This window comes from Ovis aries, chromosome 1 (assembly GCF_016772045.2).
Source record: "Ovis aries strain OAR_USU_Benz2616 breed Rambouillet chromosome 1, ARS-UI_Ramb_v3.0, whole genome shotgun sequence".
Taxonomy (NCBI): domain Eukaryota; kingdom Metazoa; phylum Chordata; class Mammalia; order Artiodactyla; family Bovidae; genus Ovis; species Ovis aries.
Genome location: NC_056054.1, coordinates 253,490,624 through 253,505,577, shown reverse-complemented (window position 1 = coordinate 253,505,577; position 14,954 = coordinate 253,490,624). Strand labels below are relative to the sequence as shown.

At 32.9% G+C, this 14,954-nt stretch overlaps 1 protein-coding gene across 3 annotated transcripts in view; it reads right to left on the bottom strand.

Moving 5' to 3' along the window:
• STAG1 (STAG1 cohesin complex component) overlaps positions 1-14,954 on the bottom strand; it is a 469,514-nt gene that overhangs the window by 41,788 nt on the left and 412,772 nt on the right. For all 3 annotated transcript variants that reach the window (XM_060395498.1, XM_012102945.4, XM_060395501.1), the window contains 3 exons: positions 14,792-14,862; positions 13,289-13,376; positions 149-229 (listed from right to left, as the gene is read on the bottom strand). In XM_060395498.1, coding sequence (XP_060251481.1) covers positions 149-229; positions 13,289-13,376; positions 14,792-14,862 — 240 coding nt within the window. The remainder of the gene's footprint in view (positions 1-148; positions 230-13,288; positions 13,377-14,791; positions 14,863-14,954) is intronic.

Below are 14,954 nucleotides of genomic sequence, written 5' to 3'. Positions count from 1 at the left end.
AAAAAAAATATATATGTTTAGGACAAAACAAGAATTGATAACAATTATATATTTTATTAAAATTATAGTAATAAAAATAATATAATGAGTTAAGCAAGATTATTGTGCTTTAGTAATAATCCTTCTGCCTACGGAAACTCTTACTTACTTTGGAAGGAGAACCATCAGTAATTTTCACCAACTGCCAAAGAATCGAGTAATGGGAACACTGCAGTGCCTGTACGACTATCTGTATCAAATAAAAAATTCAAACAAATGAGACATAATTTACGTTTGTACATTAAGAGAACAATACTTATCACAGTTTTTATCTTACAATAAAGCTTCAAGTCCAAATAGTTGTAGAATTAATAAGAATGCACAAAATAATATTTACTTTAAAAAGACAAACCAATCAATCAATCTAGAGAATACTGATATAATGTATCTCAATAACTATGGACCCGAATACACTATGCTTTAAACAAAAATGTATTGTCATGAATACTTTACTCAGTCAAATTTTTAAGAAGAGATTGAAGAAATTATTTTATTCAAATGTTAAATGATTACTTAATTTGTTTAGTTTTTCATATGAAATATAACACTCACACAGAAATGTGCATAAACATATATAAAACTTAACGACTGAAGTATATGAAGAAAATACTGTCACAGATTAGTGTCTGTTTGTAGATAAATGTGGATATTCTTTGATACAACACCAAATACTTCAATTTGCACTTGTGAGAGAAAGCAAATGACATCTTTCTCTTTTATGAAAATAGTTTGACCTTATGAGCCTGCCTTGGAAATCTCCCAGGTTCCCTCGACCACATTTTGAGAATCTCTGCTCTGAGAACAGGATTGCTGGGTATGTGTGTATTTAACTTTACAGGAGATAGTACCAAATTTTTGTCCAAAGTGGCTATATCTAATATTCTTTGACAGTTCATGTGGCTCCATGTTTTTAACTACATTTGATGTAATCACATGTTTTACATCTGGCGACTTTATGCATGAGTAGTATCTTAATGTGGTATTAATTTATATTTTTCTAATTATCAATGGAGATGAGCACCTTTTCACTTTTTATTAGGACTGAACCGTCATTCTGTAAAATATTATCCATATATTTCAGCACGGCAAACAGTAGAGTTTAGGAAAATAAAAATTAAGAACATTAATAAAAAAGAAAATTTCATTTTGGATAGGGCTTTTATTAACATTTTTGTTTGAATACATGATACATCTCTACTGCAATAAAGCGTATCAGATATGATACTCCATTATTATAGTGTCTCTATTATTTTCCCCTCTAGACAGACTAAAAATCGTAAGAATGAATATATGTAAAAGAGAAATCAGTAAGTGGACTGCTTCAGGAAGTAGAAATTTGATTGGTTTTACTTTAAAAATTTCAGGTTTCAGATCCAGTGCATCTTCTCAGCTCCAAAAATAACTCATCAGAATTAGAAGGATGAGTGGTGCTGCTTTTCATACAATACTAATGAGATGTCAAGGTTTTATTAAACATGATAATTAAATGCCTGATTTATGTCAGAATGCCAGAAACAAGACTTACTGAAACACCGTCAACTTACGAACATTAATGCTAAAGAAATCCTCTTACTACACTTAGAAGATACTCAATATGGTACACTTCTGGTCCCGAGACACCTTCTGATAACTTCTACTTTATAAAAGAAGTATTGAAGTGGTTTGTGTGATTTAAAACTTTTTCTTGAATTTGAAACTATCTGTATTATTAGATTACTAGAAAAGTGATATACAAAAAGCATTAATCAATGGGAAATTAAGATACGGAAAAAAGTATTGTTGAAGGATCTGCTTAATTTTGGTTATATCTATCCTAATCATTACAAATATCATTTCTTTTCATTCTACATTTCTATGACCTATATACTAGGAATTACTCAAAATGTATTTCAAAGTTGTACACAAGTTTCTTAGATTTAGAAGAGAGAAACAGGTCACTTCAATACCTATACAGCATCCCCATTTTAATTTTCAATACAATGGTATTCATCATATGTTTACTTCACAAGGGCTCCACAGTATTATTTTAAAATAAAAAGCTCACTCTCATTGATTGGGAAACATTTTACTTTCTCACAGTTATAATTATGTAACAATATAGTTGATCACACTTCAAAAGAAAATTCAGAACTCTTTCTTCCAGGCTTTACATCAGTCATATTGATTTTTATCTCCCGTATTAGCAATGTTATCCTAAATCTGAGAGTCATTTTTATTTAGCAACTTCACCTTTTTGTAGTACAGGTAAAACAAGAAAGGCAAGCAATTAAAAACTGAAAGAGCTGAAAGATAATTCTAACCTAGGAGCAGGATAGTCCTTCTGCCTTTTCTTGACTAACACTGCTCTGACTCTGAAAAGGATCTTTTAATAATACCAAATAGATGGGGAAACAGTAGAAACAATGGCTGACTTTATTTTGGGGGGCTCCCAAATTACTGCAGATGGTGACTGCAGCCATGAAATTAAAAGACGCTTACTCCTTGAAAGGAAGGTTATGACCAACCTAGACAGTATATTCAAAAGCAGAGACCTTTGCCAACAAAGGTCCATTTAGTCAAGGCTAAATTTTTCCAGTAGTCATGTATGGATGTGAGAGCTGGACTATAAAGAAGGCTGAGTGCTGAAGAATTGATGCTTTTGAACTGTGGTGTTGGAGAAGACTCTTGAAAGTTCCTTGGGCTGCAAGGAGATCCAACCATCCTAAAGGAAATCAGTCCTGAGTGTTCACTGGAAGGACTGATGCTGAAACTCTTAATACTTTGGCCACCTGATGTGAAGAGCTGACTCATTTGAAATGACACTGATGCTGGGAAATATTGAAGGCAGGAGGAGAAGGGGATGACAGGATGAGTGATTGGATGGCATCACCGACTCAGTGGACATGAGTTTGGGTAAACTCCGGGAGTTGGTGATGGAGGGAGGCCTGGTGTGTTGTGGTCCATGGGGTCACAGAGTCAGACATGACTGAGCGACTGAACTGAACTGAACTGAGTAATACCAAGTATTAGTCTCCTGACTAAGAATTTCTTCCAACCCTACTCTTCTGACCTCATTTTTACACAAGGTAATGATGTTCCCAGAAGGTCACAGTAATGTATACTGCATACTTCTGGGCAAAAATTAGTTAAGAAGCAGGACTGCTTTCTTCATCCTTTCCTCCTCTATCCGCCAGCAGGATACCAACAATCACGGAGACCATGGGTCTCTGAATGACTTGGCTGTGCAGTGACACCTACTTCCTGCAATTGTGCTTTATGGTTATATAAGTGAGAAATTACTTTCTATTGTTTTAAGCCACTGAGATACTAAGATTACTCTATTACAGCAGCTAGTATTACCCTAACCAACATAAAAATTCTTTTTTATTAGCCCTTTAAAAAAATAATTACTTTAATCTATTTAAAGGAGCTAGCTCTATCTTTGATTAGCAGATTGAATCAATGAGAATCATTCAACCTATAACTAATGATATATCTTGGAGATGAAGGTGAATTGTATTTATTACATGTAAGTTAAGACTAAGAGATATAAAACCTTAGAAAGTTAAAAGTTTTGAAAAACTGAATTTGCCTGGAAAATAAAATCTGACAATAAACTAATAATAAGAAAAATGATTATGATACTAAGAATGGGAAAAATGTTTATGTAATATATATGCATGTGTAGATATATATCATCTACATATACGGGACATGTTTAAAATACCGAAAACCTGGGGGCACAGTTCTTGAGGTGCTAGCCTGCTATGTTCCTCCTTTGCCTGGCAAAGTACTAAAATTCTGAAAATCCATATAATGACTGGAATAAATTAGGACTCTTACTTTTTTTCTGTTTGTAAGACACTTTAAGGGGAAGGATGATCAAAATTTTTTTAGTGGACAAGTGCATGACAAAAGAACAAACTGAACTTAATACTAGTCTGCTGCTAATACCCAAAACTGGTCTTTTTTATTTATCATATTTAGACTTGGTTAACATGAATAAAAAGAGCCTTTAAGGTAAAAATTAATAACCAACATGGTTTCATCAAAATGGATAGAAGGCTGGCAAATAAGTACATGTAAACATGTTTAACATCATGAGCATTAAGAAAACATACATTAAAAAACACAAGTGAAACACCAATACATATCTACTCAGATGGCTAGAGTAAAAATTGTTGATATGAAGTGCTGATGAGAATTCAAAACAACTGGAACTTTCATACATTGCTGGCAGAAATGCAGAATGGTACAGTTAATCTGGAAAATGGTTTGGCAGTTTCTAATAAAGTTAAACATATACTTACCATAAGACCCTGCAATTATACTCCTGGGAATTTACTTTAGAGAAATGAAAATTTATGTTCAAACAAAAGACTATATAAATATTTACAGTACTTTTTATTGTGATAGCCAAGAGTTGAAAACAACCCAAATATTTTCAACTGAATAACTAAAAACAGTGATGCATAGGTTGGTGCAAAAGTAACTGCAGTTTTGCACTGCTGAACTTTGCCATTTGATACTGGAATACATTCTTAAATAAACGTGGTTATGTTGTATACCATTTTAATGCACATTTTTTGCTTTATGTTTTTTTTGCTAAAGATTTATTACTTGCTGTTTATTTTAGACTAGGGAAATTATGTTACCCAAAAAGCAAATTTGATTTTTTTATTCGAGTTCAAAATGTGTTGTAAAGCAGCAAAGACAACTTGCAACACCAACAATGCATGTGGCCCAGGAACTGCTAATGGATATACAGCATGTGGCAGTTCAAGAAGTTTTGCAAAGCAGAGAAGACCCTTGAGTAGTGGGTGGCTGTCAGGAGTTGACAACGACCAGTTCAGAGGATCACTGAAGCTGATCCTCTTACAACTGCATGAGAAGTTGCCCAAGAACTCAACATCAACCATACTATGGTTATTTGGCATCTGAAGCAAACTGGAAAGGTTAAAAAGCTCCATAAATGGGTGCCTTATAAGCTGACTATAAATTTAAAAAATCGTTGAAGTGTTGTCTTCTCTTATTTTATGTGAAAACAATAAATCCTTTCTCTATTGGATTGTGATGTGTTACGAAAAGTGGATTTTATATGACAACTGGCAACAGCCGGCTCAGTGGTTGAACCAAGAAGAAGCCCTTCCCAGAGCGAAACTTGCACCACAAAGGGGTCATGGTCACTCTTTGGTGGTCTGCTAGTAGTCTGATCCACAACAGTTTCTGAATCCCAGCGATACCATTACATCTGAGAAACATGCTCAGCAATGCACCAAAAACTGCAAGAATCGCAACTGGCACTGGTCAACAGAATGGGCCCAATTATTTTCCATGACAATATCCGACCATGTCACACAGTTAATGCTTCAAAAATTGAACTAATTGGGCTACACTGTTTTTCTTCATTTTCCACATTCACCTGACCTCTAGCTAACCAACTACCACTTCTTCAAGCATCTCTATAACTTTTTGCAAGGAAAATGCTTCCACAACCAGCAGGAGGCAGAAAATGCTTTCCAAGAATTCTTGAAACCCTGAAGCATGGATTTTTAATGCTACAGGAATAAACAAATTTATTTCTCATTGGCAAAAATGTGTTGATTGTAGTGGTCTCTATTTTGAATAATAAAGACTTGTTTGAGCCTAGCTATAATGATTTAAAATTTATGGCTTGAAACCACAATTACTTTTTCACCAAAATAATTATCTACACAAAGGACTAACAATGAGCAGTAAAAATAAACCAACTACTGACTCACACAATAACCTGATTCAATCTCAAAGGCATGCTCAGGGTTTATACTATAAAATTTGATTTATTTGGAAATCTCAGAAAGACAAAACTATAGTGATGCAAAACAGATGAGTGATTTCCAGTAGTCGTATGTAGGTGGTGTAAGCATATGACTGTGACGGGATAATATGAAGCTTTGGGGATGATGAAACTGTTCTGCATCCTGATTGTGGTGGTAACCACATAAATCTATACATATGTTAAAATTCTTCACATAGGAAGGAAGACAAGTCAGTTTTACCGTATAACAAGGAGCAAGAATCAATGTAGCAAAGAGTAGAGTTTACAGTAATATTTTTGAGTAAATGCAAGAAAAGCACAAACATGGAAGCAAATCATAGTGTTATAAAGTGACAAAAATTATTTAATAAAGAGGAGAGATTCCTAAATCCTACATGTGTTTTGGGAATGAGAGATCATCCACTGTTGTATTACCAATATGCATATTGTATACATTTTTTTTTAATTGTAAGCTTGAAAATATTCAAACAATAAAAGGGCTCAGTAGTAAAGAATCCGCCTGCCAATGCAGGAGACATGAGTTTGATCCCTGTTTCGGGAAGATTCCACATACGGAGGAGTAACTAAGCCCTTGCACATAACTATTGAGCCAGAGCTCCAGAGCCCAGGAACCACAGCTACTGAAGGCTGCCCGTTCTAGGTCTATGGTCTATTTTAAGTTAAGTAAATGAACTGAGATTCTTTTTTTTTGCGGGGTGGGGGGGGGGGCGGGGGGTGGCGGAAGATATGGATATCCAGCCATTTCAGCATCACTTTTGAAAAGATCATCCCTTCTCCAAAGAACTGCTTTGACACCTTTTTCAAAAATCAATTGACCATATATGTGTGGGTCTATCTCTGGATTCTCTATACTGTTCCTCTGATTTAATGTCTATGGGGTCACACAGAGTTGGACATGACTGAAGCGACTTAGCAGCAGCAGCATCCTCTCATCAATGTCACACTAAAACTTTTTATAGTCTTGAAATCAAGTAGAGTGAATCTTCTTCATTCATTTTTAAAACATTCTTTTGGTTATTTTATTTCCTCTCCATATAAATTTTAGTATCAAGTTGTCACTTTCTACAAAAAAATTTTGCTGAGATTTTAACTGGAATTGTGCTAAAGCTAAGATCAGTTTGGGGAGAACTGACATTTAAACAACACAGAGCTTTGTAATTCACAAACTTGACATATCTTCATTCATTAAAATCTTCTATCATTAGTGTTTTGATTTCTATCATTAGTGTTTTATAGTTTTCAGTATACATACCCAGCACATATTTTGTTGGATTTATACCTAAGTATTTTGCATCTTTTGGTGCTATCGTAAATGGCACATATTTCTAAAGTTTCCTTTGCCAGTGTTTATTACTAAACAACTGCCTTTTATACATTGTAGTTTGTATCAATTCCATACCCTTATCTTGCCCCTCCTCCATACCTTACCCTACTGGTCTTAAACACCTGGTTTTTAAACTTAAAAAGTAGTAAGTATAATGGTAAAATTTACAATAATTTGCTTTTATTTTTATTGAGGTATAGCTGATTTACAGAGTTGTGTTAGTTTCAGGTATATAGCAAAGTGATTCAGTAATACATACGTGTGTGTGTGTGTGTACACATATTTTTCAGATTCTTTTCCATATAGGTTATTATGAAATACTGAGTATAGTTCCCTGTGCTTTACAGAAGGTCCTGGTTGGTTATCTGTTTTACACATAGTACTGTGTATAGTTAATCCCAAACTCCTAAATTAGCTACCCCCTTAAAATTAAGTTTTTTGACCACTACAAATCTCTAGTTTTCCACTGAGAAAGCCACTATTAAAGTCACTGTTAATTTCCTATGTATCATTTCAGAAATAGTTGTCAATCAAAAGGTACATGTATATATAAATCTCATCATCCTTTTAAATTTACATTGTTCTGTTCCTTGCCTTTTTCATAAAATTTCTTCTCACAGAGAATATTATAGAACAAATAATATCAACTCCACTCTTTTAATTATGACTACACAGTTTTACACAGAATCAAAACTGTCCTTCCATAGATAACCAGTTTTCTGTTTCTGGACATTTAAAATTATCTTAAATTTTAAATTTTTATAAGTAATTTTCAATGAATATCTTTATACCTATGTCCAAGTACATATCTGTAGTCTAAATTCCTCAAACTACTAACGCTCAATGAAAGGTATGTCCACTTTTAATTTTGATAGAGACTGAGAAATAACCTTCCAAAAGGATCACACTAATTTTTTCTCAGAATGGTATTTGAAAGTATGTCAGTATTACAAACAACAACAACAAGAACAACAACAAACAACTCCATAACGTTTTCTGACACATACATATAGTTGAAAATTACTGGAATAGAACCTAGACTGGACAGTGGATGAAACTCAGGTTACTAAGACAAAATAGGCAGCTACTACTAAGATCTGCAAGAGAAGATATGAAGGATGAAACTAAGGAAATGGCAGTAGGGCTAGAAGAATGATGACAGGAAGAGATATTAAGGAGGTAGAATTTTTTAAAAGATCAAAAGTCTCTTGAGGTTAAACACTGCTTCCAAGATACCCTTATACCTCCAGAACCTGACACTCAAACACATTTTTGGTCAATAAGGACCAGAGAAGTAAGTAGATGTGTGTGGAAGGGTCGTGAAGATGTTCCAAAAAGTTCTGATATGGCATGCCCAGAGAGTAGTAAGAAGCTGGTAAGTGAAAATATTTCTATGCCCAGTCAATGAGATAAGTATGTAGTCTTTCAAGGAAAGCATGACTACATCGATATACTTCTACAGAAAACAAGGTCCCATTATTTATATAATAAGCCTTATTATAATCATAAGCAATAACTTGACTAAAATTAAACTTAACCCCATACACTACGTTATGTCTAAAGAAATATGTTGAGGGCTTCCTTGGTGGCTCAGTGGTAAAGAATCCACCTACCAATGCAGGAGACAAGTTTGATCCCTGTTTCAGGAAGATCCCATATGTGCAGGAGCAACTAAGCCCATGCACATAACCACTGAGTCTGTGCTCTAGAGTCCAGGAACTGCAACTACCGAAACCTTCAGAAACTCATAAAGCCTGTGCTCTGCAAGAAGAGAATCCACCACAATGAAAAGCCCATGCACTGCAACTAGAGAGCAGCTCCCTCCCACTCACTGCAACTACAGAAGCATGTGCAGCAATGAAGATTCAGCATAGCCAAAAAAAAAAAAAAAAGAAAGAAAGGTATTGATTTTCAGTTCACAATGATAAAGTATCAGCATCTAATCTCTCCCTATAATTCTCACTAGAACAATACAAAAGAAGTTCAGAAAAAATATAAAAATGCAAAATAATAAGAGTTTGACATGGGACAAGCATCAGAAGGCATGGGATATTATAAAGAGTAGTATCAAACTAGCAGTAGAAAATTTGAAAATACAATGAAAAGAATTTAAAAGCTTGGTTTAAGAAGGTATGAAGCAGTTATGAGGCTTTGGAGAAGTTAAAGTCTATTTGCTTCAGTTTAATAATCAATAAAATGAGAATAACGATGTATATTCCATAGGGTTGTCAAGAGGCGTCAATAAATGTATGCATATAAAGACTTAAAAAAGTATGGTACACAATAAACACAAAACTAAAATTTTCTATTACTGATGGCTTGACAGGTCCAAAGTTACTGACATGATTAACTTTCCTTTTTATGTGTTTAATCGCACTATTATTATATAGCAAATATTTACCAAAATAATTAATGAATTTTTCTTTATTGGCTTTCAATTTTTAGAATATGGAAAGATAATTCTTGGAAATATGTATTAAAAGCAGAATTTTAATATTTAATTTTTCTTAGATGTTGCCTAAGAGGAGTTTTAGATAACTTAACAGATATACTAACAAGAAATACAAAACAGGATAAGAAGAATTTAAATATTTAAATTTTTTTGCCTTCATTTTTTTACTAAAAAAAAAAGTATGAATACAATAAATTCTGAAACACACGTTCTATATAAGCTAATGACTACTGTGTCAAGGAGTTGCAGTAAAAGTCATGTTTTCCATAGGTTAAGAATTCATTAGCATAGGGCAGGGCCTAAACAGACCTTGGAATATATTCTTGAGCCAGAAAGTATGGTAATGCTCAAAAAGATATTTAAAGCACACAGGAGCAGGCTGAAAAGAAATTCTGTCTGGCTAAATATGACAATTTGAGCACCAAAATAAATAACCATAGTACTGTTTTAACCAGATGAACAGAACAGGAATAAAACAGGAAACGATAAGTCCATTATGCTACTAAATTTTTAAAAATAAGTTTAAAATTTAAAAGGTAAATTAATGAACAAATACATAAGTAAATAACTATTGGGAGAAAGGAAAAGCTCTTTCTTACAGCGGAGGGCCAACAAATAAATACAAAATAAAAGACAGAAAATCACCACTTAAGTTACCATTTTGTGATCATAGTAATAAATGAGTCAGGCAAAATCATAAATGAATGCTCAAATTATTATGTCAAAGTTTGATAGGAAACAGGATTATATAGTCTTAAGGAATCTTCCCATAGATTACTTACACATTAAAAAAGAACATGGCAACTCTACACAGGAGTTACTTGGCAGACCTCACTTACTAAAGTGATCAAAATTATTACCAATACTGAACAAACTGCCATCATGTGCTTCCTGATGTGATTCACTGAAAACAGAGTACCATTTATGTAGCATTCCTGCCAAGAATGCATAATCTAAATCTAAACATGCAGATCAGATAAAACTACATGGAGAACATTCTATAAAATAACTGGTCTGTACTCTTCAAAATGTGATAAAAGATAAGCCTGAATGACCATTCAGATTTAAAGGAGACAAAAAAAAACAACCCCAAAGATATTACAAAAATGTAATGCATTATTATGACTTGGATCCAGGGCTGGAGAAAAATTCTAGAGTATTGTTAATATTTATTTTTACACATGCATATTATTATATGGGGAGAAGAGAGAAAGAGGGAGAGAGCAAGCGCAAACGTGAGTGTGCAACTACGGGAAATAGACAGCTGATGAACTGAAGGAAACAAGTTAATTTTTCTAACTTTTTTTATAATTCAACTTTAAAAATGTATTTTATGAACAGCTAGATTTTTAAAAATTTGGTTTTACATATTCTACTGTAATAGTTAAAATAGCACTGAAATGAGATCATGGAAAGAGGAAGGAAAAAAAGAATTCAGTTAATCCCAAAGAGTGGGACTGTAAAACTTCTCATTGAAATGGTTACCATAGAAAATGAACAGTCAACCATGAAAGGACAATACAGTTCCACAAACAGTTGGTAAATAAATTTTAATCTATCTTCAAAATGTTAAGCATAACTGAGGCTTAATAACAGTACACATTGTGGTGGTTTTTTGATATATATTTTGGATTCTAAATGAAAGGAACAGAACTGGAATCTAAAAAAGCAAGCTTGCATGGCAATGGCTACACACTCTAGTATTCTTGCCTGGAGAATTTCATGGACAGAATGGACAGAATTTCATGGACAGAAGAGCCTGGTGAGCTACAGTTACGGGGTTGCAAACAGTTGGACACAACTGAGCGACTAACACTTCTACTTTTTTTTTTCTCATGGTCCTATGAAGAAATGACTGAATTCATGGTTTGGATTTTCAATACTGGGTATCTAAAGAGATGTTTCTAAGAGCTGTTAAATGCTAAATAATTTCTAATTGCTAAAATGAGTAAGAGTACAATCTAGTAATGATGTACTCAAAATGCATACACGTGATTAAAGTTTAAAGAATGTGTCTAAGAAGTTAACAAAGCTAAAGCAAATATCACATAAATATGTTCTTTTACTCAAAGAAATTAAAATATGGGGTAAATAATGCACATGTAGTACAAATAAATAACAGAAAACCAGCATAATCACCAAAAAATACTGAGACTATAACAAGTCACATCTAAAACAAAAAATGATATTGACTATAAAGCAATTGTCATTCAATTATAAATAAATAAAATTTAAAAAGACCATTGAGAAATGCTGGTATTGAGAATTAAAAATAAATTTAGATATAGTTATAATCTCCAGATAAAACAGCAAAGTGCTATTCTTATTCTCTTCTTGAGGAAAATAAGTAGACCAAAAAAAGATTATCTTAACTCTATCATTTCAACTCTGAAGCACAGCTTAGAGTATCAGTGAATTGCATTTAGGCAACTGAAAACTTTGAGATAAAAAGAGGATGAAAGTTGGAAGAGTCAACAATAAATGAAGAACAAACAAGGGGTCAAATATTCAACATTTTTGCACAAACTGTAATAAAACATCTAATACAATCAGGGACATTTATTATTAAGAGTCCCTACAAAGTAGAGATCAAAAACATGAATTAAGGCAACTTAAGATTTTATCATAGCAATAATAAAGCATGGTTTCTACAATTAAGTTTTAATGTGAATTGATAATTTTGTTACATCTATTGACATTCTTATTGCTTTAGTATAATGAAGTGTCATCTAAGCATTCCATATTACCTAAACAGGAATGGATGAACTCACCCTTAAACATCATCTGTACCTAACCACAGGGATAGTATTAATATTTTGGTCTATATGAATGAGTGTCTACAATGTACAAAATAACTCTTACTTCTTAACAACAGATTGTTACTTTTAATTAGCAATAATTATCATTGCTAATTAATAACTCACAATTTAATTCTCATATAGAAGTATTATATTCTTAATTCTCTGTATGATAGCTGACAGAATCTCTTTCAGACTAGAGAAACTTTTTCACTCCAACTTACTTATGAATACAAAAAAGTCTAAAATCTGCTAAAAACCTCTAAACTTATTTAACTATGATTCTTCCACAAAAACTAAGCCATATCTAAGGCTTACTCTTATTAATACCTAGAACAGTGCCTGAAACACACATGATCAGAAATTTTCATTATATTAAATTGATCAGGTTTTGAAATTGCTTCTAGATTAATTAATGGTATTTTCCCTAAAAGAGTGACAATACTTACTTCAAAATTAAATATTCATATTAAACTTCTGCTACATTATAGCAAACTTTTTCTATTTTTTTCTGTTCAAATCTGAAGGTAAAATATACCTATCTGTAACACTCAATCACTATGGTGATAATTCTCAGAGGAGGTGGCTGCATTTAAGAATTGTCAACTATGTTTCCATGAAAGGCTTTTGATAATCCTACATGATCTCAGAAAAGCTTAGCTTTCTAAAATAACACAGAAGGACTTTGCTGGCGGTCCAGTGGGTAAGACTTTGTGCTCCCAATGCAGGAGGGCTGTGTTTGATCCCTGGTTGGGAAACTAAATCCCATATGCATCCTGCAATGGAGTTGTAAGCTGCAACTAAGACCCAACACAGCCAAAATTAATAAGTAAATAAATAAATAAAATGACATGGAAGGAATAACGATAAACTCCTACCTGTTCTGGCATAGCTCCATGTTCAATTCCAGTCTTCAATAATCTGTAGCAATTACCAAATAGATCCCATTTTGTGAGATCATGAGCGCTAAAATAAACAAAGATGCATTAACTTTATTCTAGAGTGGAGGAAAGTTTAAATTTGTTGAGCTCAGTTTCACTGGGGGAAAAATAACATAATCTCATTTTCCAGTAGAAGTGTAAAAGTTCCATAAGGAAATGTTCAAGTCTCCAAACTTAGAAGGAAAAAAGAAAAAGAGGGGGAGAGACAAAGAGAGAGAGTGAAAAGAAAAAAAGAGGGACGAGAGGAATGAGAGGGAGAGAAGAGGACAGAGGTGGGTAGAGAAAGAGAGTAGAAGTTGATATTAGGAATTCATTAAGAGAAATCAATAATAATAAAACTTCATATGTTTAAGTGAAAGTAACCATTTCTCTATTATATTTTAAAGCATATTTAAACAAATTCATTTACAATTTCAAAGTATAAATACATGTGTATTTTTGAAAGATATCTGTAATCATCACAAGATGGAGACAACAGACATGAAAGACAAAGTCAGGGTAAGGGAAATATAGCACAGTTCAAAACCTTTAGTACAACTGTCTATATGGGCTGAGGACTTCTGAATGAGGTAAGACTGACACTGTAAATTCTCATGAGCTCTGCTACTAAAAACAGTATGATTACTGGCTGTCAACTTTTATTTTCAAGTATCAAAATATTTTCTTGAAAAGGAGTTTTGACACTGGTTGTCAGCTTTTATTTTCAGATGTCAAAATATTTTTTTCAGATATGAGTCTGTTTCTCCATGGAATTCCAAAAATGTACTTGTGTATATAGAAAAGACTTAGATTGTAGACATTGTTTTTGAAATGACTCTGACGTATTCATTAAAGTAAGAGCTATACCTAAATATTCTTTTTCACAACAAAGTTCTTTACTTCTCCCTCTTTATGGAGAAGAGAAGCATGTTTCATTACAAGGGACATGTAAAGTAGAATTTGAAAATGATACCTATTTCTGATCTGAGCCTTTTTTCCTTACTCAAATCCAACTATTCTGTCTACACAGTAAGAACATAATAATAAACAGACAAACAAGAATAATTCAGGGAAAAAAGCATATGGAAATAACTTTTATGGCTTTTGTCAAAATTGTGATTCTTATTTAGCAAGCTTTCTAAGATCTATGAACTGAAAATTATACCTACAAAACTCTAGCTTACAGAATAAGCCCATCTAATTTGTTAATAAAACTAATTATCTTCAAGTTTTTACAGTGTAGAGTGTACATTCACTATGCTGAAAGATAAATCTTATTCTGTAAGTCATCAAATAATAACAAAAAACTCAATTTATTTTGGGTAAATGAGTAATAAAAAATTTACATCTCAATATTTCTCTAAAATTTCCCATTGTTACACAGATGTTAAACATTACAGTTTGTTTTATGTTAACTAATATAGGATATTTACTAAATCTACTTTAAATAAAATGACATACTTGTGAAAAGAGGTTAACCGCTTTAATGTAGAAAGAACATTGTAAATATCATCATCATCAGCTTCTTCTCCCTATAAACAGAAAGCAGATAGCACCTCACTACCATAAATTTACTCATCCTCAGATTCACATGAAAGCGTACCAATACACACCATATAAAGAA